At 41.0% G+C, this 27,545-nt stretch overlaps 1 protein-coding gene across 3 annotated transcripts in view; it reads right to left on the bottom strand.

Annotated features, from left to right (window-relative positions):
- Window positions 1-27,545, bottom strand: part of apoba (apolipoprotein Ba) — a 56,059-nt gene that overhangs the window by 4,304 nt on the left and 24,210 nt on the right. The window contains exons 10-26 of one of the 3 annotated variants that reach the window (XM_031280472.2): window positions 27,313-27,457; window positions 27,059-27,205; window positions 26,729-26,940; window positions 25,998-26,205; window positions 25,743-25,913; window positions 25,389-25,592; window positions 23,456-23,629; window positions 23,139-23,344; window positions 22,844-23,026; window positions 19,104-19,234; window positions 18,198-18,408; window positions 17,830-18,002; window positions 17,559-17,734; window positions 17,050-17,171; window positions 15,514-15,887; window positions 6,559-14,124; window positions 6,338-6,449 (exon numbers count right to left, since the gene is read on the bottom strand). In XM_031280472.2, the coding sequence (XP_031136332.1) occupies window positions 6,338-6,449; window positions 6,559-14,124; window positions 15,514-15,887; window positions 17,050-17,171; window positions 17,559-17,734; window positions 17,830-18,002; window positions 18,198-18,408; window positions 19,104-19,234; window positions 22,844-23,026; window positions 23,139-23,344; window positions 23,456-23,629; window positions 25,389-25,592; window positions 25,743-25,913; window positions 25,998-26,205; window positions 26,729-26,940; window positions 27,059-27,205; window positions 27,313-27,457 (10,515 nt within the window). Of the gene's footprint in view, window positions 1-6,337; window positions 6,450-6,558; window positions 14,125-15,513; window positions 15,888-17,049; window positions 17,172-17,558; window positions 17,735-17,829; window positions 18,003-18,197; window positions 18,409-19,103; window positions 19,235-22,843; window positions 23,027-23,138; window positions 23,345-23,455; window positions 23,786-25,388; window positions 25,593-25,742; window positions 25,914-25,997; window positions 26,206-26,728; window positions 26,941-27,058; window positions 27,206-27,312; window positions 27,458-27,545 lie in introns of those variants that run through there. The other 2 variants (XM_031280474.2, XM_031280473.2) reach the window with 2 other exon arrangements.

Below are 27,545 nucleotides of genomic sequence, written 5' to 3'. Positions count from 1 at the left end.
TCAACGCAACTCGGACTCGTTCATTGCCGCACTGCCCTGGGAGTGACCCGCGGGGGGAGAGTGCTCTCCCTCGCTGCAGCCGCGTAGCCGGGTGTTTTCTGGCTGGAATTAGTAGAGGAGGAGGACGCGCTATATGCACGGACCGTCCCACGCCGCAAGGAACCGGAGGGCGGCGGTGGGACTTTGCGTTCGATGCTGAGTCCTCCAGTCGCAGGACTGGAGGACTCAGCACCTGTGGACTAACAGTATTTGGCCACTGTACCGAGTTTGACTGGAGGACGCTATGTGTAAGTTTTGGAACCAACCGTTGAAGGGACATCTAACCAGACTGTAAGAAATGATGAATGCTGGCTACTCAGTCTACAATCTATATTTTTGAGGACACTCAAGGGCTGGAAAAAAGGGAACATGATGAATCCTGAGGATGCGCTATGTAAGTTTCGTAGCTAAGCTTTAAAGGGACACTTAACCAGACTGAAAATACTTGATACATGCTGGCTGGTCAGTTTACAGTCTATGTTTGTTAACATTTAAGCTCTAGCTTAAAGACTGAGGGATACGGTCTGTTCAGCTCATAGTCTGCTTATTGCTCCAACTAGATTGGTCTGTTTGTCACATAGCTTAGTCCAGAAATTGTTCGAAGGTGTTTATAATATTGTTCATGTTTAACATAAGAATTCACTAGACCTGTTTCAATTAACCTGTGACTTAAGACAGGAGGTGTAGTTTTGAGCTGGAGTTTTGCGCAAACTGCGTTTGATGTGGTCACGCATTTTACAAATAGGGGAGGGGGTCTGCGGTCTCAGAGGGTTAGGGGGTTTATTTTACTTTTTATGTTTTTGCCACACCTTGCTCAGAGCTAACAGTTCACTCTTTGCTACAGATTTGTCAGCAAAATCCAGTAGGGTTACTATGTGTGCGTGTAAATTTTGAAGATGGCTGAGCTTTCAATCCTTTCAGTCAACATCAGGTCACTTCTTGACCCAGAGGAGGCAGAAGAACTGGGTCAACCTGTAACGTTAGAGGAACTTAAATCAGCATTAACAACAGCTAAGAAAGGGAAAACACCGGGGTTGGACGGAATTCCATCAGAACTTCTTCTACAATACTTTGACATACTAGGACCTACCATTTTACAAACTTTAACCTCTGCCATAGAGAGGGGCACATTTCATCAACAAACCAACTGCACTAATTTCGGTCATACACAAAAAGGGCAAAGATCCTACGGAGTGCTCAAACTACAGGCCCATCAGCCTCATTGGGATGGATATTAAGCTCTATACGCAGATTATTCCATGTAATAGAAGAAACCAAAAACCTTCCAACAAGGGCAGCAGTTTTATCACTGGACACGGAAAAGGCTTTTGACTGCCTAGAGTGGAACTACTTGTGGCAAGTAACGGAGAGGCTTGGTTTGGGAGCCAAATTCATTGACATGGTACGTACTTTATATGCGAGTCCCACGGCCATAGTCTCAACCAATGACCTGCATTCACAGCCATTCTCCATCGCACGGGGCTCGCGACAGGGATGCCGCTATCTCCCATGCTATTTGCGATCTCTCTTGAACCGTTAGCCCAAGCCATAAGGCAACATGAAATATGCAATGACCAGATTAAATCCAATAACAATTCAATATCGTTATTTGCAGATGATATTTTGCTATACATCTCTGACCTTGAGGACTCTGTCCCAAAAATTCTTAAGATTATACGAATTTGGCTCAATCTCCGGCTATAAAATCAATTGGAATAAATCTAATCTTCTTCTGTTGAGCAACGGACAGGTGACATCAGCTATTAGTGATACAATACCAACCCAAAGCAAAATTACATTTTTGGGCATCACCATTCACGCATTGCTACAGCGAGTTGTCCAGGACAACTATGAAACTATACTAAGTAGCGTTCAAAGAAATCTGGCCAATTGGTCTGCGCTGCCGGCATTGCTACGGTCCAGGATTGCTGTTGTTAAAATGAACATAGTTCCTCGTGTGAATTTCTTAAGAACAATGATCCCCTTACCCCCACCAATAAATTTCTGGAAGAAACTTGATACCTTAATTCGGCAGTATATTTGGAATAATAAACAACCTAAGCTAAAATACTCTACCCTGCAATGTACCACAAACACGGGAGGCCTGGCCCTCCCCAACCTTAAAGTGTACCACAGAGCCTTTCAGCTACGGGCCCTCAGAGTGTGGATGGACCCCTCATCTACAGTACCATGGAGAGAAATAGAGCAAAACCTCACTGGAAGTCTAAGACTGTAATACCTTGCTTTTGCAGGTGTGTGCCCAAAAAAGTGTATGCTAGCCCATGGCCCACTGACCAACTTTAAACAGGTCGAGGAGCACCTACGATACACCAATAAGTGGCATTTGAATACCCCAATATGGCACAATGCACACATAATGTCTGGTAACAAACCCTTTACTTGTAACCAGTGGAGTGACAGAGGTATTTATACTTTGGACCAGCTATTCAATGATGAAGGTATGTTAAGTTTTGAAGACCTGAGAGCTAGCTTTGAGGTCCCTAGGACATCCTTCTTCCTTTATCTTCACTTAAGATCTTACACAGAACTTAAAATGTTATGGAGTGTGTCTTGAGACACACCCAATCATTAAATGGCTTGTTGATTCTCCTGTGAGAGGATTAGCATCCAAGATTTATGCTAAACTGATGCAAGTATCCGTACGAGAACTCCCAATAGTAAAGAAATGGGAGCGAGAGCTGAGCCCTGAGGGGAACGTAATTAATTGGGAGACAGTTTGGGACAACATTTCCCACTATTCCAAGAACCCAAATCACCAGCAGATCCACTTCAACATATGCCATAGGACATATTGGACTCCTCAGAAGAGATACGTCTCTAAAGTCATTCCTACTCCCTATTGCACGTTCTGTCAACCTGAACAAACTGGAACTTTCCTACACATGGTTTGGGAGTGTGAACAGGTGCATGAGTTTTGGAATAAAACAACATCAATAATATCTGATGTGACAGGATGTCGAATTCCTACTGACCCGATTGTTTTGTTACTTAATGACAACTCTAAATTACATCTGCTTGGGAGACAGAAGAAAATTTGCCTAGCTGGCTCAACCGCAACGAAGAAAATGATAGCTCAACGCTGGCTCCCCACCCCACTCTCTTTGTATAATATATGTGGTTGGCGTACTTCCTAGAAATAATTATGCTGGATTAACAAAGCCAAGTCATTGGCTATAGACCTATGGAAAAACGCAGCAGCACAAGTATCAGTCCTAATGACCTCAACATCATTAAGAATTAGAGGAGCGCGACTAGGCAAGGTGTGATTTTTGTTTTGTTTTCTTGTATATTGGTTTGTTTTGTGTCCCTGAGACCGCAGAAGGTGGGGGGTGGGAGAGGGTTTTGGTTCTTGTTTGATTGTAGTTGTTTGTTCTGTATTCAGGCTACACGCTGAATATGGCAAGTTTTGAAAGCAGGCAGGCCTGCTTGGTTCTTTTTAGGGAATGCTTGAAGGCTTGTCATTTAGCAACAGGATATGCTATACACATAGGACAAGCTGTAATAGAAAGCTCTTGACCTCAGCTGTGATATAGATATGGTCACCCACTGGAGGCGCTGTCAAATATGGGAATAAGCAAATTTCACCTATTTAATGATTAATTTTTTAAAATCTGATGACACCTATGTGTTCATCATTCCAAACCCCCCCAGGGATAGTCAAATATTCTACACTGCCAACTTCTACTTATATACCAATGTATTTTAAAACTACAACTCCCACTAGACACGTGCCACAGAATTATTTACAAAGCCGGTGTACTTGTAGTTCTAGTAGGATTGGTGGGTGGACCCGTTCAACTCTTGTTTTGTGCTGTCTGCCATGGATGGGCTTCATTCCATTTCAAATTGCAGCTGCAGTAGACCGTGTCATATACAGTACAAAATACAAATACATGTAACAGTTTTTTTTATTTTTGTTATTTTTATTGTATAAATCCTCACATACAACGTACGACAATTATATTAATATTACGTCTATTATGTTTTTTTTTCTTTTGGACTTGCTGAGTTGCAATTACTGTCACCTACTGATAGCATCCTGGCCGGTTGGAGATGCGTAACCATTGTACTGAAATTACTAGAAAAACTGAGCAACTAGTTCCACGGTTGTTGCTGACAAAATCACTCATTAAATATGTACATTGCAGCAAAATTGGTGTTACAGAGCTGCCTGGTTGCTTTCTGATTCTTTGATATGAATGACTGCATTGCATTGTGGAATATGCCTAAATCTGCTCATAGCCTCGTAGTGTTCTGTCTTACAGCATACTGTAATATTTTACTGGTAAGACTGACATAATAACTAAAATAAAGAATAATTAAAATAAAGAAATAAAAACCACAATAATATCTAGTGAATAAATGTTGATTAATGTAGTGGTAAAAATACCAATAACAATGAAACGGTACAGCTTTTTTGCTACAGTCCCGATTGACAAAAAATATGTGGTGCAGGCTCTAAAGATACTTGAATTGAAATACATTAGTTTAAAATTCGTGCTGTGCGTCACAAAAAAACCTGAACAATTTGTCAATAGATTAAATTTGGACTATTTCACGAACTGCCGTGAGACTGGGTTGGAGAGAGAGAGATACAGGCAGAGGGACAGACGAGGTAATGAAAATAAAGAGTTTTAATTTTTTGAAACTACATTTTAGACTTGTCTTTTTTGTCAACGATATTGCATGTTGATATCGTTACTTCATGGAAGAAAAAAGGTTGTTGACGAACATATTTGGTCATAATTTATTAAATTAAAGCTATAGTGCGTAGTTGTTGTCTATCCCATGAGGAATTCAAAGTAATGACAACAAAACTGTCAATCCACATGATACAATCATTCCGTGATCGCGCACCACCCCTCCTCCACGCAGTTACTTGTAACCAAGGAGGACATGGAGGATTAAAAAAAACATGATGGACTCTTCAGAAGTGGTAATTATATTTGCTCGATTATCTTCGCGTGAAAGTCGCCGGACGACACAATTTTCTTAACATAGCCATACTGAGAAATACAGAGAGAGTATTGTGGAGCTGATATTCTTAATTAGCTTTGTATCAAGTCATTTGGCAATGGCTTGAATGTAACGGATGTTCATTAATATAAAAAGTTATGCACTAAAGCTTTAAAACTGACGCACGCTCACACACACACACACACACACACACACACACACAAATGAAAACAAATAGAAAATAAAAACAAATCTCATGACCACAGTATTATCTGTCAGCTGTTAGGAAAAGCTATTCTGTAAAAGTTTATCATGAAAAGTCTCGCTTTGCCAGACCTCCACACAGCATTCCGGGATGGGAGACAAACGTGCTCTGGTTTATTGGCATTTCTTTAAACCAATTGCAGAGCAGCTGTGCTGCTGCAAAATAGCCTCGGGAAGTAACTTGTGCAACAGAAAACTCATATTGGACAAATAGTCTAGCTAGCTGTCTCGATTTACCATGCAGAGATCTGAGGAGCAGTTAACCATAGTCCTCATAAATCGACTGGACTTTAAAATTCCAACACAAAGAAAGCGGAAGGTAACAGATATCCGGCCAAAAAGAGTGCGATCCGGTGGAATTCCCGGCAGCAACGGAGCAGTCCCGGAAGTGGAACATCGTGGATATAGACTAACTTTTCATCTTTGTTTTTTCTTTGACTGGGCTTTCATGGGAAGTTCATTAAATTAAGCAAATAAATCTAGATTTCCGATCTAATAAAAAAATTTAAGAAACAAGAAAGACACTGTATACATGACTTCTCATGAATGATTTGTATGATCACAGCAACTGGTCACGACAGTTAAGTTTAGCAGTCTTTACAGTTAAATTTAGCCGACAAAAGCTGACTTTGAGCTGGGTACAGGGCATCCAGAGGTGACGGCCCTTTAAGGGGCTGTTGCAGTTGAGTTTAGCCCCCAAAAGGTGATTGTCAGGTGGCGACAAAAGTTAGGTTTAGGCACCAAAATGACTAGTTAAGAATAGAAAAAAGACCGGTCCCTTTTAGGTAGTACTCCCGGACACAAACACGCGTTTCCTGGATGAATGTCTTGGGTTTTCCCCAGGACATAAATTCCGCTACCCCCCCCTTTAAAGCCCTGTTTATGACCCACCCATACACCCGACCACCTTCCTACCCAGACCTGAGCGGTCTTATACAGCAGCAGTCACTGTGGTGCATACAGCAATAAATACGTGGGATACGTATGAATTTCAGTGCATTATGTTTCGTAGCTATATGTACGAATGGTTCATGAGAACATGCTGGTATACACCTACCTTAGGTTTTGTGCCAAAACATGTTGCCAGTCGACATTTATATCACTGTGAATAAAGTTGTACTTCCCATTTAGCTTGATTACTCCATTATCAAATCCAAGGGTTGCACTGGCTGAGGGGACATAAGCAAAATAAAATATTATATATATTGCAATGTCTTAGATCTAGTAATTCATACAAAATTGTCTTATCAAATAAAGTAGAGTGTGTGCCTATCTTACCAGAGAGGTCATATTCCAAGAAGATCATGGTAGAAGTACAAATTGAATTCAGCGAGGTTACAAGATTTGAATCCTTTTTCTCTACATTGGCAGTTGCTGATACATTATATATAGGGGAGGAAACGTTCAGAGTGGCCATGAGGGCTCCAAAAGCTGGAATAAACACACTTGAAGGCAGATGTAAGGCAATTTCAGGGATTTCAATTTTTTGCTCTGGGGTGACGATGGTTGGAAGTTGGAAGTTGGAAATCTGGTTTATGATTTCATTTAGGCTGATGGTGTGCTCTTCAATTGTAAGGGAATTTGGTAGTGTGAAAGATGAGACTGTGATTCCATACTGTGGCATCTTAAATGAAAGGAATGACATTTTCCCCTGTAGATACTCTGTTTCAATATCGTAACTAGGCACTGACATTTTTGGCAAGCCAGGCAACATGATTTCAAAGTCCGTAGTGGTGATAACCTTAGGGATGGTAAGGTTCTTAGGATCAATTGTAAAGTGTTCCACATGCAAATTGGTAAATGGCACATCAAAGGCTGGAACTGAGATTGCAGGGGGAAGAGTGAAAAAATCAGGGACATCCAGGTTTTCAAATCGCATGTCTATGTTCCTTATGGAGTATGGAATTTCTTTTACCCAAGAAGGCACTGCAATACTAATCCCAGGGATGATAAAAGTGATGCTGTTTTCAAATAGTTTGAATGGAATTGTATACTCCTGGCCATCCATGGTCTTTGTGTACACAATGCTGGAAGAGATGTTAAGGAATTGTAAGTCATCCATATTTGTGACCTGATCATACTTGAAAACATCCCACAGGGTCTTCTGATATACAGGAAGCCTAACTGACTTCAAGAAAGCTAGGTGGCCTTCCACTGATTTGGTGAAGTCCATGCGTACTTCAGATTTATCATTAGACAAAAGTAAATCACAAGCATGGATAAGAGATGCCAGCTGTTCCTTACAACTCCAAGTGAAAGACTGCTTATCTGAGCTGATGACAAGGTTGATGCTCTGAATAAGTTCAGCATGACCCAAACTACTTGGCTGACTTGCAGCAATGCTCAATGTAGTTTTGAAAGTTGTTAAAGGAACAAAATCTAGTTCTCCCTTAACAATGTGCTTTCCATTTGTGTTGAAATTTGTGAAATCAACATAGTTATTACTGGTGTAGCCAACTGTTGCAAACATTCGCTGCAAGGAGACGTCAAGAGCCACGTTCTTATTCATGTTAAACTGAAAAATGTTGTTTGAGCTTTGTTTTTGATTTTCCTGTTTGTCAATGTTTGAGTTTAAGACAGTCCTGACAGTTGAACGCAGGCTATTGGCATTAAGGTAGAAATTAGCCTCATTTTCTAGATCTCCAGCAAAGTTACAACTGTCCATTATCATTATGTCTGACTTTCCTTGGGTAGAGGTCTCCAGTGACACATAAGAAGAAAGTGCTTCCAGTGCCCAGTTCATTTCAATGTTTCCTTTGCCTACAGACTCAATCAGAGGAATGTTAAACATGTATTTTAGTTTTTTCTTGGAAACAACATTTGGCTTGGTCTTGGTATTTCCGGTGAGTTCTTGATTCAATTCTAGATTGAGGAAGGGGAGATTGATTTTAGCAGTGTTGGCTACAGAACCTTCCATACTCCTTTTGGTGAGACTAACAGCACATTCATGGTTTGCCTCCACATTATTATGCTCCAGGGACACAGTGGTAGCCAGTTTTATTCCTCTCTTCCTTGTCAAACTGGTGGTTCCATCAATTTTTCCGTTCAAAATGTCAAAGACAGATGTTGAGGAAGCTCCAAACCTTGCAACTACGTCAGACTGGTTGTAAAGGCCAGCATTAGCACTTAAGCTAATAAAAGTGGATTTGAAGGAGAAGTCACAAGTTATGTTACCCATAGCTGGGATCAAAATGTGGTTCTGAATGGCTGGTAGTGTGAAAGTGGGCAGCTTTATTTCACTTAAAGTTTCTGGAACATGGACGACAGGTAACTCTAAAGATGGTAGCACAAGGGTATAGGATGGAACAGAGAAACCCAGTGCTGGAACTTTGAAGCTTGGTGTACTAATTTCCTTGGGAACAAAGTAGCTAAAGGCCGGCATCTCAGCCCTAATAGCAGAAACCTCAATATTTAATACTGGTATTTTGTATCCAGGGACAGTGAAGATTCTAGGAGGCAAGCTAGAAGTGTCTATTTTGTGTTTGATATACTGTAACTTTGCTTGGTTGTACGAATCATTTAGAAGTACAACTACTCTGTCTCTACATTGTTCAAATTGAGCATGAATAATGTGGGCATTGCCAATAATTGTATTGTAAATTGGTTCAAGGTGTAATTCAAAGCTGTGTGTATCAGCGTTCTTGTAGTAATAAAGCTTTAGATTCATATTGAATGACTGTTGAGGAGTGGTAAGCAAGGTTTCAAATCCAGCATTTTCCCACAGAGAAAGGTCTTTGACCTCAGGGGTTTTAATCGCAAGATAAGGTACAGTTATCTCTGGGATAGATAAAGGAACAGTTAAAAAGTCCAAATTAGCCTCTCCATTAGCTGATGAGTGAAATAAGATTTCCATTTCATTGTTTTCTGCTGTGAAGTTGTGATTGTACTTGTATTGGTTGAATCTTGCCAAAGTAAACCAACAGGCACGCTGCTTCTCAGAGTTTAGTATGACACCATAGTCATGCTGGAGATCCACCTTTCCACTAAGTTTCAAGGGGAAGAACATCTTTAAATTTACTTTATTCTTAACATCAAGCACAATCTCAAATGGATGGGTCATGAATTCCAGCGAGTTGGCCATGAATCCACTCAGACTTTCAGTGAATTCAGCATCATGAGAGGCTGTCAACGCAACTTTCAATTCCCCAACATGAGCCTCTCCATTTAAAACCACAACACTCTTCTTGACAAATGGAAGTTCAGTTTCACATATTGCTTCAACAGTGATATGGCTTAAGACCACTGATTCAGCAGTCAGTGTTTGCTTAGATTTCATGGCCTTACAGTCTGCTTCTCCTACAAAAGTTAACTTGGCCGTGCTAAAATTGATGTTGAATTCTACATTGTTTTTGTATGTACCTTCATCAGAGTAGTCTTGAATGGACCACTTTCCATTACCAGTAGTTTCACCGGTCACAGTTATTCTGCCTGATTCCATTGTGGCTGCTATATTCTGTTTCATTGATGCCTGACTTGAAGTTTCAATTGACGGGATGTCCAAGATGTGGTTGTAGGTTGTGTCTATGGCTACAGAGATTCCATTCTTTATTGTAAGTGCCATATTGTTGACCAAGTCTGTTGTGTACATTTGGGTTGTGTCCTTGGTAGTGGTCTTAGCAGAAGCCTCAGCAGAAGAGCCAGTGAGTGTCAAGGATCCTTCATGATCAATCGAGAAGGCCACATATGAGGCTTTCACTTTTTCTGTGAATAGCAAATTCTTCATTCTGGGAGCTTCCAACTGAGCAGTGGCTTCAAAGCTGTATTCAAGGAGTTCAAAGGGTGATTTGGCATAAGAAGTAATAGTGGCTGTAAACTGTGGGTTTTTTGGTGTGGACGTTGAGTTCTCAATCTTCCCTGTAGTTTCAAGAATGTACTGAGGGGAGTTCACTCTAAATTCTCCATGTAGTTTGCCAAAAACTGGGATACAAATGTCACTGGGAACCTCAGGCAATTTGATCTCTGGAATTGGAAGCATTGTAATTTCAAAGCCATTCAGATTTAATTTGGGGATATTGAAGGCTGGAAATTTTATTTCGGAAAGAGTTATTTCTGGAAAGGTGAGATCTGGTAGTTCAGATAGGTAAAGAACTTTAAGGTCACCAAAGATTTTCTCAGGATCATGTGTTTGGATCTCAAATGCTTGGATTTTGTCAAGGATTGCAACTATATTTGCTTTGATCTCATCAAAGTCTATGGTGAAGGCAGGAATTGTGTAGGAGTTGAGGATGGTGAACTCAGGGACTGAAATTTGAGCTGGGATGCTGATTTCCTGCAGTTTGTTCAAGTTGATTGTAAACGCTGGAATGACAAGGTCAGTGAGAGGTACAGTAAAAGTGGGAATTTCAATCTTAGCTCTCTTCAGTGCACCCAGAACTCCATCTACAGTTTGCTTCATCTGGGTGATAATCTCATTGTCATTGGCTACTTTTCTGATCTTCTCCATCAGTTGGTTAAACTGCGCAGAAATGTAGGACACCCCATTACTGTAGGATTGGCTTGCCCTTTGGAGGTAAATGTTCATTTCATTTCTGATATTCATGTCAAGGATTCTTTGTCGCATGTCCTCAAGGATATCCTGCACTTTTAACTTGATGTCATTGTAAAATGTTGTGTCAATCACTTTTTTCAGTTTCTTTAAAGCGTCAGCTACCTTTGTGTTTTTGAGTTTGTGCAAATATGTGAAGATGGAACTTTGGATCTCTCTAAGAAATTCCCTAACTGCCTCAATTTTTTGCACAATCTCATATGTTTTAATCTGTTCATTGATATAGTTTGTTAGTTCATCAATTTTCTTGTTAATCTCATTAACAAATGCACTGTAGTCAAATTCCTTGATTGACTTAAGCATTAAAGAAATGCATCCATTAAGGTCATCAATGCTTTTCCTAAAATCAATTTCTCTGAGCTGGCTTGTCACACTGTGCAGAAGTTGCATAATTCTATCATAAACAAATTCAAAGTTGATAGATTTCAGAGCATCTACCATTAATTGCACAGTCTTATCAATTTTGATTTCCTTGATTAGAATTACTACCTGATCCATTAATTCTTTAAATGTATTATCAAGACTGTATTTTAAAAGTAAATCCCTAATGTAAAAATACACTGTATTTATTTTGTTGGGGATTTCATATTCATCAATCCAGTTTACAATAACATCATTAATAGATTCCATCATATTTGCTATGTCTGAAGAGGGGATTTTATATGATAGCTGTTCAACATACATGGCCAAATCAATTGAGAGAAGATAATCCTCTAATGTTTGTAAAAACATGTTGACTTCAAAGTTCTCAATGGACTGCTTCATTTTGGACAGTTTGTCTTTGATTTTCTCCAAGATTCCATAGTTAGAATCAAGTTCTCGCAGCCACCCAGCACTGCTTTCTGTGAGCTTCTGTAAATCAATCTGTCTGATTATGTCCTCAAAGGCATCAAGTACTTTAATAAATGACTGCTTGATTTCATACTTCTCATCAAAGGCCCAAAGCTGATTTCCAATTTGTGAAAGTACTTTTGTTATATTGTTGGCAAGGTGTCCGGCCTTGACATAGTCTTTGACTGTAAGGATGAGGTCTCTCAATTTGGTGGCAATGACCATTACCATATTTTCCATGTTTTTTCTCAAATTGTTCATTGCAACCTCTAAGTCATCCATTGTTACAGCAAACTCATGGATTAAATGATCAAGTTTTGCTTTTACTTGATTCATTTTGTTCTCTAAGTCAGTTACTTGCATGAAGTCACTCACTTGCATAGGTAGCTGATCTAACTTGGCTTTAAAGTCAGTAATTCTCTGATTAAAATCTAAATTGTTGATGGATTGTTGAAGCAATTCTAAGGCTTGTACACATGTGTTCTTGAGCTTCTCAAAAGCAACAGGAAAACTCTTAATGAATGGGATGTTAATGATATGACAGTCACTGTTCTTATCATACTTGAGGAATCCAGCCATACCTAATTCTTGTATTTCTGATCTCTTGTCTTTGCTTAATTTGCTGAAAATGTCTGTTAACATTACTCCTGAAAACTCAAATCCAATCTTCTCAGGATTATTGTAAGTACTGATGTCCTGGTTATAAGTATGGTTGTTTAGTTCAGATTTTACTTTCCAGGTCAGAGATTGGTCACTTGGTGTCAGGAGGCCATCAAATTTGTTGTCCAAATTAGTGGAAGACTCCCCACTTGAAAGCATATGTGTGATTGATACTTGGTTGTCATGTGAGTATGCAAGAGCTAGGGGCTCAGCTTTAATCAACAACTTGCTGTACAGCTGTCCGGTGTGCTTCCCGTATAGATTCATTTCTCCATCACTGTTGATAAGAGCATCAACAGTGAGGCTGAAAGGCAGTGCCATAGTGCGAATGGTGCTGTCAAAACGTAAAGGTTCAGAATATATTCGTGCCTCACAGTTTGTCTTGGAGGAAAGGGCAGCAAACTCAAGTTCACAGTTGTGACTTAGCTGGGCATCCATTACATTTCCAGACATGCTGTGTTTTATTGTACCAGCCATATTATCATACTTAAGTTCATAGATATGATTCATTTTGTGTTCTTCTCCATAAGATCCCTTCATCCTTCCACTCAGATCCATCTTAATCAGCTCAAGCTTCATGTGACCTTCATTGTTCAAACTGACATCATACAACTTGAGATCATTTGTCATATCAAACGATATAACAAATGGTTTCATATCAACATTGGTGTCTTGCTTGTAGTAAATATCTTCACAGATGAAGTTGTTAGTCTTGGAGTGCAGGGCTAGGGTCCACATAGTGAGGGTCAGTGTTTGGCTATTTTCTGTATTCATCTGCTTCAATGTTCCCATTGTATTGCTAGTAAAGGTCAGAGCCCTTTGGTTAAGTAAAATATCAATGTTGTTTCTTGTAGTTGCACCATATGCATGGCCCTTAAGGACACCATTCAAAGAGGCTACCACAGGTGTGATTTTACCCTCAATGCTCAGCTCTCCTCTGCTCTCCTCAGCCATCACTTTGGTCCCAGAGGACAGGAATGCTCCATTGTTGTCTATCTCACCACTGAATATATTCTCCACCGTGACAGAGCTGCACTGAATGCTGTTAGTTCCACTTGTGGTCAGACCATTTCTACCAATCATAACAGAAGCTTTGTGCAATCCACGACCTGTATCAACGGTGAGGGAACCTTCAGAGTTTACCTTAAGCCCATTTAAATCCAGGGATCCTGTTATAAGTGAGTATGCCCTATTTGTGTCATCATCTGCCTGTGACTCAATTGTGAGGATGGCCATATGGCTGGACCCACTAAGCTCAACTTTGTTATTGAGTGATTTACCCATGGCTGTGGCAATGGCATTGCTCTTTAGGGTTAGTTGTGCATCTTTATACTTGAGCTCTGCTGCATGCTTAATAACATCCTTCTGGACATTGGTTTTGAACACAATGTTCAACTCAGAGTTCGCATAGATTCCATGTATCATGTTGTGAACTTCGATAAATGGCAAGTTGATGTGCAGGGTGGACTCTCCTCTTCCTTCTCCATCTAGTGGATGTAGGTTGTATCTGTGGGTGTAGGAGGTATTGGTGTAGAATGAACCTATTTTAAGTGATCCGTCCACAGTGCCATCTCCTGAGACTTCATCTGAATCTAGAGCTGAAGTTGACTGAGCAGAGTAGTAAAGAGAGGCTTGCATGCCTACTGGACTAGAGGCTTCAATCTTGTAGCTGGCTCTTGCATTCAATTTGTTGGTTACCTTTAAGGTTTCTAAGACACTGAAGCTTGTGTCAATGAGACTATGGCTGAAGGAACTATTCAGAAGATACTTGAGATTATCATCAGCTCTTCCTGACATCATCCCGATTCCTTGAAACAGAAAGAAGGGATATAATTATCAGAATCTGTAACAGCACAGGCAAAGATGTAGAATAATTTCTGAAAAACACATGCTTAATGCTGAAATGTTATTTGCTGCAATTTATTAAAAACTCTTATAAGCATGCGCTCCAGATCTCATCTTTCCCGATGGAAGGTCAGTTTCATAGAAACAAAATTTTATTTTGACCAACTATTAGTAACTACATCTTTGAGATTGTATCTGTCATGCCACTTTTTCTTAGTGAATATAACAAAAGCCCACACCATTATTCAAGGTGCTTTACTTGAAATACTGTACAAAATTCTGTCTGGGCTGGGATTGAGCTCTCACACTAGAGTTTGACTGACATGGCCAGGAATGGATGCACACGGTTTTCGCTTTCTGATGTGACAAGCAAACATGGAGATGGATGAGCCGTACTGACATCGGCTATAGTGCTCCAACTCTGCACAGCACGCTACCCGGGGTGCTCAGATGAAAGTTACTGCTGATTAACATATCACAAAGGAAGGGAAAGGGTGGAAGAAAGGGGAAGCGGCAACAGCGATAACAGAGCTAGCAGTAGTAATGGGAGTTGGTTACACTAGCTCAATGGTTAGCTCACACTCACCAGGCTACCTGGCTACCGCCACAGAGTGGTGCACATCAGCGGTGACGTTAACCGACCTGACCAGGATGTCGGCATTATTAGCAGGTAACCTCCGTATGAGCCCCATTCTGCTGCAGAAGAGCGGAACGGGCAGCGCGCAGTGCAGAGGAGCGATGAGTTGCCACCAACCAGCTAGCCAGCGAGACATGAACACGAAGGGAGGGGCCAACAGTTTCCACAAACCCGTTCTCATTGCTAGGTCATCAAATACCGACATAACATGCATGTGCGGCTGGACCGGCTACCAAAACAATGTAAATGGACTTTATTTATATAGTACTTTTCTAGACTTAAGGACTACTTAAGGTGCTTTTACATAATACAGGAACCTTTCACCATTCACACACACATTCATACACTGATGGCCGAGGCTGCCATTAGGTGCCACCTGCACATCACATTCCAAACATTCACGCAACATGAGGAGCAATTTGGGGTTCAGTGTCTTGCCTAAGGGAACTTCAACATGTAGACTGCAGGGCCAGGGATGGACCTTCCGATTGAATCCCAAATTGCTCCTGAGTGTGAATGTACGTTAATGTTAATCTGATCACCAGTGTATCAAACGTGTGTGTGTGTGTGTGTGTGTGTGTGTGTGTGTGTGCCTGTAGTGTGTAGAGCATTTTTGAGTGGTCGTTAAGACTAGAAAAGCGCTAAATAAATGCACTTCATTTACACAACGTACAGGACCTTTAACTACTAATTGGTGTTTTAAGAAAATATTTACCTTCAAGCTTGTATGACAGTAGATGAAAAGGTGATTGGGCCATAGCTTTGTACTGTGCAATGTAGCTTGGGACATCAACAGTGTTGTTGCCCCCAGTGATGGAGCCTTCCCAGCTGTAAAAGTTGCTATTGATCTTGGTGGATGCTTCAGCCAGACCGAGAAGGGGGACAGTGAAATCCAAAGAAGGTGGTATAGTGAATGATGGTAGTGGATAGTTTTTGGCAGGGATATATAGACCTATCTCTGGTAAATCTATAAGGGGAATAGACAGAGTGGTTGGTATGTTTATATCTTCTGACTTTTTGCCTCCATGTGGAAGAGGAAGTGAGATGGCCAGCTTATCCTTGTTGAACTGGTATCGGAACAAACTGTCACTGTTGAGGTAGAAGAGAATGCATGATGAATATCGTTCCAATTTCAGACTGCATCTGGAGTGACGCAGAGATCAAAAAGTGGCTGATGGTGAGCCACTGTGGTACATAGACATATACCGATCCCCTGCCGACACTGGCCACTCACTACACCAACCTGTGCTGGTTGTGTTCCACCGGCACACCGTTTAACAGCAGGTGGACATGTTAACGTTAAATGGTCAGTGACAAACACTTAAGTAATTTCATATATTCTTGCAGATGTACCCAAAGTATTAGAGCTAACATGGCTATTGTTGGCTTTGCTACCGTATTGGCTTACTCCATGGATGTATTAACGTACCAAAGTGGCATGTGCCATCAGCTGCCGTGGCTGGTAGGTGTAGTGAGCGGCCAGTGCAACCAGGGGATCAGTTTATGCCGCTGTACCACTGTGGCATATGCCATCAGCCAACGGCTAATGCAGATGTAGTGAGCGGCATGTGCCACCAGGGGATTGACTTATGCCTATACCACCACCGTAGATTGTATAATTATACATGTATTTTTATGTCTATGCTAGCCACCGTAGACAGTCTGACTAATCAATAACAGTAAGCCAACTAAAGGTAACTAAATAAAAGGCATGTACCGTTTTTACGTTTCTCTCGTCCGTTCTGTTGCTGGGATATGAGTGATGCTTTTAAAAGGAAAGTAACGTTAATTTTATATATCATCATTACCGATGTACCCTAAGCCTAAATTAATATTAGAGCTATGGCTAACAGTCTGACTGTTAATCCATAACAGAGATTTAACGCTAACAACCTTAGAGCAAACTAAACTGTACTTTACACCATAATAAAATGAAAAATACAATTACTTTTGGCATGTTTAATAGTAGAACGTGATCACAGATTCCATCATATAAAACTCCACATTGCAGAACATTAACCGGGCATACATATGACATAACGTTATCTATTATTCACCATAAGGCCACTTTGAATTCAATCTCGGCACTACTGTGCATCTGAAAATGTATTAACAAACTGTACATGGCGGGGTAGGGAATCAGAGAACAGAACAAGTACTGTAGTATAACTTAACTGTTAAATTTGGGTTTACGCCCAGTAATACCTGAAAGTAATGTTCTTAAACGATCAAATAAAAATAAAACACTCACGACTGCAGAAACAGTTTCTCAGGCAGGGCTGGCAGGGTGAGATCTGAGATGCTCCTCTTACTCCGCAGGTGTGCAAGGTAGGGGATGCTTGCTGTCAGTTTGTCTAACCATATATCACCTGCCTTCAGGGTGACATAGAGATAAATTACATGTTACTTAAAGCAAAAACTGTAAAGCTTAAAAGCACTCAAGAAAAAAACGTAATAATGAAGATAATATCTCTGGTTCTGCTATATCAATTGTTATCCTGTCTAACTGTCCATCAAGACCATCAGTGTTAAAAATGCAATGTTAAATCAGAGTACTTAAAACTCTGGTGCACAACATGAAGTTTCATAACATGGCATTATACACACCAAACGGCACTATCCACCCTAAAAACTAATGTCATTCGCCCATTAGCTACCTTTTCACCATAATTCTTAGTTTTTGAAATGTTATAAAAAACACACAAATCAGAACGATAAACACAAGCTCTTTGAAGAAGGTAATAAATGTCAAAGCAGTACCTCAATTCCTTTGGTCACTATGTGACGCAGTTTCATATCAGTCTTTGCCACTTTCTGGTCCAGGATATGATCGATGAGCTGTTGCATCTGCCTGTGATGATTCTCTATATTTGGGATCAGTTTCTGAATCTCTGACTTCAGATGTGATTTCAGTTCCACCTCAAACGTGTCATCATCTGTAAAGAGAAAATCTGAATGTACCCATACATATACAAATTAATGAATGGATCTGTTGTCTGTGTTAAAGCTATGACTGATGGCTGACAGTTACTGTATTTAAGGGAAGCTTTCTGTTGGTAGGATGTCTCAGGGAGGTTGATGACTGTCTCTAAGTCCATGAACACATCATCATCCCTCTTCAGAGTTGCAGTGACAGAGGCATCAGTTTTCAGAGATGGAATGGCCATCTGGAGTTGCAGCATGGCATTCTTCATCATGTCAAGTCTACATTAAAAACAAGGACAAATAGGTGGGTAAGACTGCATTTCAGTTTCTTAATTATTTGCATTTCCTGGGATGTTTCTCATCAACTCAAACCTTCTAAAACAAAACTGTCTCAAGAAACCAGACAGCACAGCTGAAACTTCAGCGTTATCTATCATAAGGAAGGATTGATGGTTTGTTTATAGAACTATGTACCTTGAGTGTCCAACAAGAGTCAGCTGTGGGATGTTCCTGTTGGTGACATCAATGGTGATACCTCTCATCTTCTTTCCTTTGGCATCACTGTCAGTTACAGCCAGCTTGATGCCTGCTTCCACATTGTAGTCAGGAATGACAACCTCAGCGGTGAGAGTGCTCTTGTTGTGGTTGTATCTCAGAGCTACAGTGGCCTCAGATGAATCGTACCCTAGTAGCAGCAGTATTCAAACTCTTTTGTCAGTTTTTATTTCCAGGAACAGTAGCAACTGGTGGCTTCAAGATCTATTAAGTGAGGTGCCCATATCAATGTCATAAGCTTTATGTGCACTTAGTAAACCATTATTACATATAAAGGAATGTATTGTAAGTAAGGGCCTAATGTTGTGGCACACATTCATTCATTTATTCTGGACCATTACGGTTCCAGTACATTCCTGTACCAACCTGGGATGGTTACGCAAAACCCAGGATTATGTTCAGTGACAAAGCCAATGTCTAGAAAATTTGGTATATGTGATTTGAAATATGGCAGGTATGGTTAAAGTTAGGGAAAGGATTAAAACTGTGGTTAAGGTATGATTAAGGTTAGGGAACTAAAACCATTGATTAAGATTAGGAAAACATTGTAGTAATGTTACTAAAAAGGTGAATGTTATTTGCAAGTCTGTCATAAGATAAACTTGCCCATCTATCACTTCAAACTCCACAACCTGACTTTCCACCTCGCTACATAAAAAGACACACTACTTCCTGTATTGCCACTAACGTAGGTACTGGATGTAAATTATGGATTTGGAATTGTCCCATGTGGATGTAATTCTTAGCTATACTGGGCTGGCCCGTTACATGCATGCATGCTCACATATACACAAACGAGCACACACACACACAATCTTATAGTACCTTCTGCCTTTAGGGTTAGCGTCAGAGAGTCTACTTTATGCCGACCCTTTTTACCCTCTCTGAGCGTTTCGTCAGTGATGGTGGCAGTGTACTCTGAAACTTCCCCTGTCGGCTGGATTTCAACTGCAAACCTGAGAAAACAACACATGTTTAACTTGCTGGTCAAGTATTTTAACTATGTATAGTAGTTGGTTAAAATCATAGAGTACTGCGTTAAAATATCAACCAATTACAGTAACTATTTACATATCAGCTACCCAAGCAGAAACTACTTAAAGGGGTGATAGAATGCAAAACCGAGTTTACCTTGTCATAGTTGAATTACGATAGTTTGGTGGATAAAATAGGCATACATAGAACCTCAGAGTCCCATTGACACCTCTTTCCTATGCAAATCTCACAATTTGAAACTGCAGCTGAAAATGGGCGAATCTCAACAAAGCCAGTAGTTGACGTCAACTCAGGTGGCTGTACCTTATTTGGCTCTAGTCTGTACCTTTGTCACTGTGAGGAAATAAAAAAATGAACATGCTAAGTGCCTAGTTTCAGCAAAATAAGGCTACGCTAAGGCCTCGATAGAAAGACAATCATTTATAACGTCTGCCTATAACTAATAATGTATAATAATCAAATAATTAATTAGTTATAATGACTCTCATTAAATATAATTGCATGTATGTACTGGATCTTGACTTCAGTTAGAAGAGACTGAAATGTGTGTAGAGAGGTCAGGGAGTCAAACTGCCAGCGCAAGAATGTTTCCTGGGGAAGGGTTGATTAGGTTAAGATATACCTAACTAGGCAGAGTTCACAAGAAAAATACCCGGGAGGAAGGGAGAGAGGGAATTCTCTGGGGAGTCGACGTCTCCCATTGGATGGAACATCGTGTACCAAGAGGCTAGGACTAGCCTGTGCACCAACAAGGAAGCGCCAAGTCTAAACCACGGTTGCCTCCCACCTTAGTATTAGCAAATCATAATAGCTTGCACATTTCTATATGATCTCATGTAACCAGTATTCAGTATTCTTTTGGGGCGAGGGGCGACAGAGTAACAGCACCCACTGACTGTGGCTTCTCAAACTGAAGGAATCCTTGTATACCAAGGGTATACAAGTTCTATTATTATTCCATCTATAATAAACCACCTTAAATGAGAGAAATGTTTGTCTTCTGTCCTAACCGGACTAGTCTGAGACCAGCTGGTGTTCTGAATGTTAGTTGCGCAGATCTTAGACACTTTATACATTGTTCGTCTGTTATTTCATTACTAAATTCACTGAGACTTTTTTACGTGATAAATCAACTATGTAGAGCTCAAATATGGGCCATTTTACGAAAATTGATGGCTAATTGCAAATTTGGTTCGACTGTCGGAGTTCAGATGCTCCACAGTCTGACGTGACAGCCGGCGGGTGCCTGCTGGGGTCGATGGCTTGCCGCCCCGCCTGTCCACCTTCACAGACCCCGCTGTGAGCTGGCTGGAGCTCTATCAGGAGACTCGCGGACAAGAAGCATTTATTTCCCTGATCATTTGTTTAAATAACTCAACACACATATCCATTATAAGATTAACTGGAACCTGTGGTTTTTCAAAGTTATAATGCTCCACAAGAGATTGCGGGCGTAACAAGCTCGCTGACTCGCTGTCTCCCCTTCTGATCAGTGCTGCTGTATATAGGAGAAAGCAGAGAGGGGGAGGGGCTGCTCCTCAGTCACAGAACAGAAGACTGTTTTGGCGGACACGAGAGAAATACCTTTGCGTGCTCGCCGGACAATACTGGCATCTTTTCTACAGAAAGTCGCCAGATTTGTCGCCAGTCGCTTTTTTGAAAAAAAAGTCACTAAGGGGGTCTGAAAAGTTGCTAAATCTAGCGACAAAGTCGCTAAATTGGCAACACTGGAGCCTCTGCAGCTTCGCTCAGCTCGTTGTAAAGAGGGGTGGGGCTGTGTGTGTGTGTGTGTGTGTGTGTGTGTGTGTGTGTGTGTCGCTCGTTGACACAACCAATCAGCGCACAGCTCATCTAAATATTCATGAGCATACCATATAAGGGAGAAAACCTCTTGTTTCAATCCAGGGCTATTTCACAGGGTTGCATTAGGGCGCATAGAACAGCACCCGGGCCATTTTCAGCCCAACCAATGTTACATACCCTATTTGGAGACCTTAAGGAACAGTGTGAAATACCCTATATAATAATTCTATCAACCGTCCTCGCACTCCCCTTCAACTCATGTACATACCAGCAGGGTTCAACATTAGCACCATTTGCCAGACAAATTCTGGTAAAATAAGAAAGTGGCTGGTAGATTTGCTTGCCTCACTAGCCAAAAAAAAGTTAAATTTTAACATTCACTAGTATTTTGGCTGGTGGACGAAAAGTTTATTTTGCATACCAGCCCCTTATACTCTCACTAATCTGAGTGGTAAGTAAGAGAGTATGATAACGTACTCACTGAGTCGAAAAGGCTGCCTGGCTCCTGATGGCAAGCTGGCTAAAGGTTGAGTGAAGCATGGCTGTCATCAAGATGTATAGTTAACAAGGGACAAGTCTGTAAATTAAGCTAAGGATGCATTTTGTACACAGCATTGTGTTATTGTGGAATGTGGGTAAATCAGAAAACTATAATATTATGTTGGCAAGTGCCTTAGCTTGCTAATACATAACTAACATTAGCTTACTAACAGCTAACTTGTCCTCACTGGTAGACAAAGGGTGCTACAATAATCGTTTGACGTGCTTAAACCTTGTGTTTTTAGCTATCTACCGGCACTTGGGAGCACGGTGGGGGCGGGACTTAAATGCGCTCTCTCTCTATGGTAGGATGGAAGTGGGCCATAGTAGGATGTGATTGGCCAGTGTTCAGATGAGAGACAAACCAGTGGGCCAATCATGTGATCTCTCTTCTATCCGTGGGCCGATAAAAAGAAAAGAAAAGTTTTCAACCGGAGTGCGGCCCAGCAGCCCACACAAATAGACCGGCCCACCGGGAAATCTCCCGGTAGTCAGGGGTCAGGGGTCAGACAGGAGCTAAGGAAAGTACAGCACAAACTGCGAGGGAGTGTAAAGACTCCTACAGGAGGAAGCTGGAGGCCAGATTACAACAGAACAATGTGAGGGAGGTGTGGACGGGGATGAAAGAGAGAAAGAGATCACCGGGTGTGGGAGTAGAAGAAGACAGACACCAGGCAGCCGTGAGAGAGCAAACAAGCTGTACTGTACTGACAAGTTTAGTTCACAGCCACCCCCTGCCACCTCTTTCACCCCCCCAACCCCCCACACCTTCTCACTGCCTCCTCCTCTCCCTCCCTTAACCCAGACCCCCCTCTCCACCCCACACAGCTTCGGTGTCTCACTGACCGCTATAAGAAATCATTCCTACCACAGGCAATACAACTTTAAGACTTCATCAATGAGTGTTAGATAAGACTCATACACATCACAATACTGCACTAAGTGCAACTTGCACAAACATAGGTTATACTTATATCTTTATAAATACTATTTAAGTAGGTTGTACATTTTTATTTGCCACTTGTATATACGTTTGTAAATTCTTTCCTTTTATATATTTTTTATCTTTATTTTGGAATAGTTGTTGTATTCTATCCTATTATTTCTTGTATATTCTGTATGTGCTGTATGTCTTATATTTTGCTGCTGTAGCACTGAAATTTCCCCATTTGGGATCAATAAAGTCTATCTAATCTAAAACTCAGATCAAAAAGGCCTTCTCTTACCTGCTTTCTCCGGTCAGGGGGTAATATGGGGCCTGGTCCACTGAAGTAGCATTGGAGTAACGTGCTATTGTGCATAATTTCAGACCATAGAAAAGGGGCTGGCAGTCCGTTGAGTCAGTCCGGTCCTCCACCAGGGATGGCACTATTTTTGTTTGACCAGAGGACACTGATAGCAGCTTGTTGCTGTATTTTTAAAAAGAGAGAAAGGAGAAGAGGAAAGAAAGAACAACATGACGTAGTGGCAACCACTGAAAGTGTTTTGTGTTATCTGACTATACTGATAGGTGCCACTGACCTAATGCTGAACAACTGAGTGTTTGATTTAGGGGCAGGGATGGACAGCCTCATCTGCTTTCTGCTCATGGTGATCTTAGCATTGAGGGAACTCTCATGGTACATGTTAGTGTGCATCTCAAGCCCAGCCTCCACATAGTCTGGAATGTGCACACCCATTTGGGTGATGAATTCTAGCCCAACTGAAGGCATGAAGGACAAGTCAGTCTACAAGGAGGATACAACAGAATAGCTGTAAACAGCAATTCACAGGGGACAAACATGTAAAAATATTATTTTATTTCACATATAAACTAAGATGAAGAGGAGCTAACTTACCATTGTGTTAGCAGGTGAGTAAGTCAGGCCTCCTTTGGCACCAGGTGCAAACACACCAGCCAGTGAGAACTTTAGAGGAAAGCCAGAGGCAGTGGGTAAAGAGAAGGCATTCTCCATGAAGATGTAGTGGCCAAAGACTTCATTTTCAGTGCTAGATATCAATGCAAAATAGGCCTGTTGGAAAGAAAACAAACAGGTTGTATGAATATATAAAATCTCTTTGTCTAGTGACATCATGGAAGTCCACTATCAAATTGTGGCTTTTTGTAAACTGCTATATAAAATCAGGCCAAGAAGAAGAGCTATGAAAGATTGTTGTGGGACACAATCACTCTTAGGCCGGTTACACACTGGATGCGTCGCGTGAGCGTGTCAGCTGTGTGGCATGTCCGTTTATATTTCAGCTCCTTTGTTAACAGGTTAGAGCTTAGAAATAGGACCGACATCTATTTTTCACGCGACACACAAACGTGTTGGAAGTGTTTCCAGGCAAAATAGAATAGGAAACGATGTTTATATGTCATTTTGACACTAATACATATTAATAAATGACATGTTGATGTTTGAAAGTATCTAGGTTTTGATATAAATGCAGATATAAATGTAATTTAAAAAAAATATATATATTTTCTAATATTGCACCTGTCGATACAGAACGAAATATTCTGTAGCCTATTTTGCCGTCAATACTGCCGACGTTGTCTTTGCTGTAATTACATCAGTCTATATTCATGTTTAACATGGTATTTCATTTTATCAATGGGAAACATACATTGTGTACAGACAAGGCTAGCAGCAGGAGCAGTCAGACACGTTTCTGGTGTGTAAAGACATAGAAAAATCCACGCAGCCACCACGCAGCTGACACGCAACAGAAACGCCACGCTCACGCGACGCAGCCAATGTGTAACCGGCCTGACTTCACAACATCAACACAATTAGCTTGTAATTGAATTACACCCAGGGCGAGACCCCCTTCGAGCAACACAACTAAAACTAAAACCTGACCTTTCTGGCCTTCCTTGATGCAAAATCATCAATGATGTTATTGTATGAAATCTGCTCCCCTATTGAATGCTCACGGGCGCACGCCCTTTAAAAAAAAAAGTAGTCAAAAAATGTTTGCATTTCAGAAGGCCGACACGAACACACACGCCTATCAACTCGATAATAAAGCCGTAAAGTAGGCAAGGCTCTTTCAACTCAGGATAGGATTGAGATGAAAAGTTTAACTGACACATAACCGTGATCAGCTTCGTGGGTGCTCAGTATTAGCGGAGCGCCAACGGTATCGGCACCTATGCCCAGCAACCCGTTCGACCCATTCCCCCATGTCCCCCGCTCCCCCCTCCCCTTTCCCCTTCTCACACAGCTTCTTTGTGCAGTGTGCGCACGTCACCTTCTCAGCAAGCAGGGGCGCAAATTTGCCAATTCCCCACACGGTGAAATGATAGATAATACAGTAGAAAACCGCTTCGAGGATTTTTTTTTTTTTTAAGTGCTCGTGCCGCCCCCCATGAGTCATAAAAAAATGCGCCCCGGGCGGCTGCCCGCTTCGCCCGTGCCAAAAACCGCCACTGGTTACATAAGGTAGTTGAAATGCATTTCTTCGCATATTCCTCCTAGATACCACACCATGAGTTCAGAGGTGAAATGGCACCTCTCCCTCTTGGTTCGTAGGTGGGACTTGAACTGGCGACCCTCCGGTTTCCAAGCTAAGTCTCCAAGGACTGAGCTTCTTCTAAGTAGGTTACAAAAATCAATCAGATGTGACTATCAGAATATAATCAACTAAAGTAGAATGCCTTGTCGATAAACCTGCCACCCTGAGGAAGATTGGTGTGTGGTCAATACCTGTTTTGTGAATGTAAAAATGCATGTTTTTCAGTTTTTTTCTCTTAAAAAAATTATCTTAGGAAACAACACATCTAACCTTGACAGGTAGGACCCTGATGAAAACATTGTAGTACATGGACAGAGTCTCAGCCATCTTTTTCATGTCGCTGGTCTTGATGTATCCTATCTCAGCTCCTAGAAGCCGGAGATAGGCAATGGCTTCAGGGGCTGAAGAGAAACGTGCGTCATCCATGAGCTTCTGAACGCTGTTTGTGATATCTTTCAGAAGATCCTTTGGGACCTGGAGAGATATTACAGGTGTATGCATTAGTTTCTGACCATGCATGCACCTTTTATACCAAGTCTGTACTTGGTATGAAAGGTACAGGGTTGTATTCATGTGGTAGTGTAGACAAGCACAATATCTATTATGTGTCCAAAATCATTTCACCTGTCTCTTCATTCTGTCTCTTTCGGGGGCCATTCTATCCAAAACCTCTCTGAGCATCTTGGCTTTGTCCCCTGCCCAGTACATGACTTTGGTGATGGAGTCAGGGAAGAAACCATTCTCTCCAAAGAGAGCGTCAATTGTTGGTTCAAATCCAGTTCCCTCAACACCAACCTTGAAGGGGGAGATTTTGAATGTTTAAATATCTTTACAAAGCTAATTGTGTGTTGTTATAACATAATGCTATTGAAAACATACCTCAAATATGTCATAGTTGTAGTCAAAAACCTTTAAAGTGGTCTCCAGCATCACCTCCTTAGGTAAGGTGTCCGTAGCACCGAAGATTATGTTACTTTGCACGGAGCCCAAGGGAGAGTCTATTTTGTAGTTGCTTGACATGCCATCAAATACCTTGTTTGCGGGTGATAGCTGATCTTTCAAGGCCAACTCAATGTACTCTCTGAGTCTTTAGTAAGGAGAATAAAGAATGTTGTAGTAAGATGACACAGTGCCAAAACATTTCAAAATTTTGTCCCTTTTATTTTCCATGCCCCATAAAGTTTGAACTGATCTAGGAAATGTGCAATAATTATATAACATGCAATAATATATTTATAATGTGTAAATAGCATTTGGCACAAAGTACAGGATAGTTTATGATATGCCACTGTTTTTATTACTCCTTTTTTATTCTTATTATTATATTTTTCGGAATGGCCAGTGCATGTATGTGTGGATGCGGTGTGTGAGCATGTGTGGAATTTTAATTACCTTTAGAGGAGATGCACAGCAAATTTCCTTGTACAATGTGCAATGACAATAAAGGAATTCTATTCTATTCTGTTGTTTTTTTAGCATACAGTCAAATTTTATTTAATAAAGATTTATTTCCATAATTATCACAACAGTAGACATGTGCATGTGCTAAGAAGCTATAAATAGCATTGCATAGTTATTTAACTACCTAATATTGCTGGTCAATTACTTACTGATGCATTTGTGGCTCGCCGGAGTTGCGGATGTTTTTCAGGTGGGAAACCACAAAGCTTTTGAGCTGCTCGTTCCTCACATTCTCCAAATTGTACAGAATGTCTCTAACCAGGGCTTGGTCTGGGTTCTTCATCAGAATCAGGTAGGCTGCTACACGTTTTTCAACAGGGCTCTTAGCATCCTTGTACACCTCCATGAAAATGTTTCTGACCTGTGGTTGACCAAATGTTAAATTATGTGAATTTTTGACAGTTAAATCCCACAACATATGCTGTAGTGACCTTATGATCACAATGTGTTCTTGATGTGTTAGTGTAAAGTAGTTGTACCTCATCATTAATATCCATCAACCTAAAGGCCTGTATAGCTGCCTTTTGGTTTGATAATGGAATGTTTGTTTTCTTAGCACAACGCAAAATGGAGGAAATCAGACTGGGGCTGACAGCTTGCATGGCTTGACCCATGACACCAACAACCTGGAGATTAGAAAAAAATTTGGGGGAGTGCACCCTTAAACCAGATTCCATGACAAGAGTAGCTCAATTCAGAAATACAGTCAATTAGATGCTTGAATGATTAGTACCCTCAGTACAAGGAAGGGCATGTCTTCGGGGTCAGTGGGAAAGTCAGAGTCATCATCAAAGATTTCTCCCGTGCAGTCATTTAAGAGTGTTTCCATGAACTTTGACACATCTGTGACCACTGGAGTAACCTCTGATTTATAGAACCTGTGCCAGGTGCCAGAGATAGAGAATATGTTAAAAAGTAAAATTTGAGAGTGTTTCCCTCTAGTGGTCACCGGTAGCAGTTACAAAG

Source organism: Sander lucioperca, chromosome 18, assembly GCF_008315115.2.
Source record: "Sander lucioperca isolate FBNREF2018 chromosome 18, SLUC_FBN_1.2, whole genome shotgun sequence".
NCBI classification, from domain to species: domain Eukaryota; kingdom Metazoa; phylum Chordata; class Actinopteri; order Perciformes; family Percidae; genus Sander; species Sander lucioperca.
Note: the sequence above shows the minus strand (reverse complement) of the source record. Positions and strands in the feature narration are given on the sequence as shown.